The sequence below is a fragment of the Callionymus lyra genome, chromosome 1, assembly GCF_982586985.1.
Source record: "Callionymus lyra chromosome 1, fCalLyr1.hap1.1, whole genome shotgun sequence".
Classification (NCBI taxonomy): Eukaryota; Metazoa; Chordata; class Actinopteri; order Syngnathiformes; family Callionymidae; genus Callionymus; species Callionymus lyra.
This window is the reverse complement of record NC_141818.1, coordinates 251055-256110: the sequence shown is the minus strand read 5'-3', so window position 1 is coordinate 256110 and position 5056 is coordinate 251055. Positions and strand designations below refer to the sequence as shown.

At 42.4% G+C, this 5056-nt stretch overlaps 1 protein-coding gene across 2 annotated transcripts; it reads left to right on the top strand.

The window, feature by feature from the left end:
• Positions 1–311: 311 nt before the first annotated feature.
• On the top strand, positions 312–4263 carry LOC148087301 (uncharacterized). 2 transcript variants are annotated; one of them, XM_087786669.1, is made up of 6 exons: positions 312–363; positions 1519–1622; positions 1683–1997; positions 2235–2339; positions 3421–3552; positions 3699–4263. In XM_087786669.1, the coding sequence occupies exons 2-6, from the start codon at positions 1538–1540 to the stop codon at positions 3800–3802; spliced, it is 741 nt and encodes a 246-aa protein (XP_087642795.1). In that variant the 5' UTR covers positions 312–363; positions 1519–1537; the 3' UTR covers positions 3803–4263. The 2 variants fall into 2 exon arrangements, with proteins under 2 accessions (XP_087642795.1, XP_087642786.1); XM_087786660.1 differs by having other exon boundaries at positions 313–363; positions 3418–3552.
• Positions 4264–5056: the final 793 nt, after the last annotated feature.

Genomic DNA, 5056 nt, shown 5'->3' with positions numbered 1-5056 from the left:
CGTCTTCTTGTCAATATAAATGTTTTATGTTTGTTTAAAAGTATCATGTAAACGTTCTGTTGACGTTTCTTTAACCCATAAAAAATATTTTAAAGAGACGTTCGCATATGACGCGTGTGACGTCATCACGTAGGAAGTGGGGGGACCGATATTGTAGGGGGGACCGAAATTGTACCTACACCTGATTATTGTTGCAAAATAAACATAATTTTCCATCATTGGGTTAAAATTCCAAATACCAGCTGCCGTCACTGGTCATGACCGTACATGGACTTTCGGTGAAAGTGGGCGGGGCCTGCTGCAGTGAAAGCGTCAGAAAGAAAGTGAAAGTTTTATTCCAAGTCGTCGAGTCTGGATCAGCAGGTGAGTCAGTGTTACCTGTTGTGTTGAATGTTGTGTTGAATGTTGTGTTGTTGCGTGTTTAAACACAAACTGAGCTGAAGGTTCAAATCTTTATTGATGTTTTAAACATTAACTTGAACACTGTTTGTTTACAATCATTTCTTACTTGTGACGTTAAATCTGCTGAGCTTTGACTCTTCTGCAGAAACCGTTCGAGAACCAGACTTAACGACCTCACTTGATAATTATAATATTATATATTTGTTTATATTTAAATGACTTGAATGTTTTCTTCTTCCTGTGAAAACTTTTTTTCCCTCAGAATGAATTGAATAAATATTTACAATCATTGTTTTGTATCAGATTCACGTTCAAAGTACATATATAATATATAATATAATAAAATAAAACATCAATAAAAGTTTTACTTCATTATTTGATGTATTTATTCAAAGTATTTTTTTCTGTCAAACAACACAAAGTTTTTCAGAGAAACATCAATGAAAACCCCTGAGTTATCATCATAATCTCAGGTTCTACGAATTGGTGCTCCGCCCTCTAACCGCTTCGTTATTGGTTTAAACCCAAGATAAATGTACCCCCAGCTGGACGCCGCTCCTGAAGCAGCATCGCTAGGGCCCCGCCGGCCCAGGATCCAAGTCTACTGGCACCGTGGCCCTCGAGGGGGGCACAGCAGCGCTCAAAACTGTATGAGCTACTGATCCCACCGTCACCTCCAGGAGATAGGCCTTAGCAAAGGTTGACGTGGACGCCCAAGAAGCAGCTGAACAGATGTCCTCTGCTGCCACACCCCGCAAAAGTGCCACTGAAGCTGCCACACCACAGGTCGAATGTTCCCTCAGTCCGCTAGGAGCAGATCCACCGCTGCTTGGTAGGCACAGATAATGGCTGATCTCACCCAATGAGAAAGCCTCTGGGAGGAGATCGCCTCACCCCGTCGGCATCTACCGTGGGAGATGAATAGGGCATCAAAGCGCCTAAACACAGCCACTCGCTGCAGAAAGAAAATCCCAAACTTTGAGGCATAAAGCTTTCATTAAGCTTTCTCAGAGACGAGGCGGTGACTCAGGGTTAACCAATAGCGAAGCGGTTAGAGAGCGCAGCACCAATATGAAGTAGAACTTTTATGGACTAAAGTTTCTTCTCATATTTCAGATCAACAAGGCGTCTGCTGATGATGAAGACGATGAAGACGATGAAGACGATGATGACGATGATGACGATGCTCTCGCTGGTTCCTTCTGTCAATCCTCAGAGTGGTGAGTGTCACGAGATGATCTGAGAGAACAGCTGCTCAGACGAGATGTTCTTCTTCTCAGTGAAAGGTCTCCAGTGTTCCACAAGTGTGGTGGGACACCAGGGTCAGATGTCAGTCCTGGACTGTGTCCTGCATCGTGACGAGACAGTCGTGGAGTCGTTGATCTGGAAGAGAGAGAAGGACGTTATCTTGAGTTACATCGACGACGTCCCTAAAGTGGCTCCTCCAGAAGGATTCAGCTTCAGTAGACCAGTGTGGACGGAGAAGAACGTCAACATCTCCCTCGTCATCCGGAACACACAAAGATCTCACGCTGGTCTCTACACTGTCAAAGTGCTGGGGAGCGTGGACGTCACCCAGTCTGTGAACTTCTCTGGTGAGTTTGTTGACGTGTGACAGCTTCATCACACGCGTGTCCCATGATCCTCCAGTCGTCAGTAGAACCTTTGGACTGACCTTGTTTACGTCTCTATGGTTTTATTGACGCGTCAAAGTGTTTCTATGCTTGTGTGACCGTGAATGAACTGGAGCGAGAGACACTTATTGAAGACGTGGTTCCATGTTTTTGGTTCAAATGTTTTTAAAAACTTGTATTTTTATTTTGTCTCGGAAGTCGAACCAGAGACGAAACCAGAGACGAAACCAGAGACGAAACCAGAGACGAAACCAGAGACGAAACAAGGACATGACTCTCAAATAGAATCAAGTCCAGCTCCAGGTAAATTTACTCAGAGATCACAGTACTACTACAAGAACTATCATGAGAGAAAACACAGTACACACACGTAGACACAGTACATACAAGTAGACACAGTACATACAAGTAGACACAGTACATACAAATATACACAGTACATGCAAGTAGACACAGTACATGCAAGTATACACAGTACACACAAGTAGACACATTACATACAAGTAGACACAGTACATACAAGTAGACACAGTACATACAAGTATACACAGTACATACAAGTAGACACATTACATACAAGTAGACACAGTACATACAAGTAGACACAGTACATACAAGTAGACACAGTGCATACAAATAGACACAGTGCATACAAATAGACACAGTACATACAAGTAGACACAGTGCATACAAGTAGACACAGTACATACAAGTAGACACAGTGCATACAAGTAGACACAGTACATACAAATATACACAGTACATACAAGTAGACACAGTGCATACAAGTAGACACAGTACATACAAGTAGACACAGTGCATACAAGTAGACAGTACATACAAGTAGACACAGTGCATACAAGTAGACACAGTACATACAAATATACACAGTACATACAAGTAGACACAGTACATACAAGTATACACAGTACATACAAGTAGACACATTACATACAAGTAGACACAGTACATACAAGTATACACAGTACATACAAGTAGACACATTACATACAAGTAGACACAGTACATACAAGTAGACACAGTACATACAAGTAGACACAGTGCATACAAGTAGACACAGTACATACAAGTAGACACAGTACATACAAGTAGACACTGTGCATACAAGTAGACACAGTACATACAAGTAGACACAGTACATACAAGTAGACACAGTACATACAAGTAGACACAGTACATACAAGTAGACACAGTGCATACAAGTAGACACAGTACATACAAGTAGACACAGTACATACAAGTAGACACAGTGCATACAAGTAGACACAGTACATACAAGTAGACACAGTACATACAAGTAGACAGTACATACAAGTATACGTAGTATAAATACATATAAAGATATTGTGGTTTGTTTCAGAAGTTTCTCTGGACAAGAACATCGTGGCTTCACTGATCGTGATCGGATCCATCATCGTAGGTTTACTTGTAGTTCTGCTGGTGATGAAGAAGATGAAGATGAAGAAGATGAAGATGAAGAAGATGAAGAGAAGAAGTGAGTGAAGTAACTTCCATCATCGTCACATGATCAGGAGCCTGATGTACTGAGAGGTTTTACAAAAGAAGTTCAAAACTTCTCAGTACACGAGGCTCCTGGAGTTTAAAGAATATTTCATCCTAAAAGTTCTCTCGTCTCCTCAGATGATCACGTGACTGTCTCGACCAATGACATCTGTGAGTGTCACATGACTGTCTCGACCAATGACATCTGTGAGTGTCAGCAGGAGCCTCTGGACCAAGTTTGAGCTTCTTCGATTCTTTCAGCAAAAATTCATGTGTGTGTGTGTGAGTGTGCGTGTGAGTGTGTGTGTGTGTGTGTGTGTGTGGGTGAGTGTGCGTGTGAGTGTGAGTGTGTGTGTGTGTGTGCGTGGGTGAGTGACAACAGGGGATTTTTAGTTATTGCACAACAACGTTCCAGGAAACAAATCGGAGACTGTGATTGGTCGAGAAATCATACATTAAATCATTTCTTAAGACTTGTGTCGACACGTCTAGATGTTTGTCATTAAATCTATTGTCAATCAATCGCTGGCAGGACAGACGGTTGACTGACAGGTGCAGCTGGAGGAACAAGTTGCTGTGAAACAAACTGAAGTTCTTAGATCTGCTGTCAATCATTGATGTTTGTGTCGCGACAAACTGACACTAAAATGTGATTTCACTTTTTCACCTTTTTTATTTTGGAATAAAAACACTTTTGATCACATGATTGTTTGTTTCATTGAACAAGTGAAACTATTGTCTGTTCAGGGTCAAAGGTCAACGGTTTGTTCCTTGTTTGACTTCAGAACAGAATCAGTTCCTGGAACAACAGACGAACAAGTGAAACCAAAAGACAAAACAAACAATGAGTCGATGGAAGACTTTACTCTCGACAGTTACCAACGTCGTCATGCCTCGCGGAGTAATACTACGGGGCCTCGCAGAGTAATACTATCAGAATCAGAAATCCTTTATTTGTTTATTTGTTGGGAAATTCGGTTTAAACAACAGCAAGAGCAATATACCACAAATAAAACACCCAGAAATAAAATAATAAAAGGAAAAAAAACAAACTAAATAGATATACTACAGGGCCTCACGGAGTAATACTACAGGGCCTCGCGGAGTAATACTACAGGGCCTTGCGGAGTAATACTACGGGCCTCGCGGAGTAATACTACGGGCCTCACGGAGTAATACTACAGGGCCTTGCGGAGTAATACTACGGGCCTCACGGAGTAATACTACAGGGCCTCGCAGAGTAATACTACGGGCCTCACGGAGTAATACTACAGGGCCTCGCAGAGTAATACTACGGGCCTCGCAGAGTAATACTACGGGCCTCACGGAGTAATACTACGGGCCTCACGGAGTAATACTACGGGCCTCACGGAGTAATACTACAGGGCCTCGCAGAGTAATACTACGGGCCTCACGGAGTAATACTACAGGGCCTCGCAGAGTAATACTACGGGCCTCACAGAGTAATACTACGGGCCTCACGGAGTAATACTACG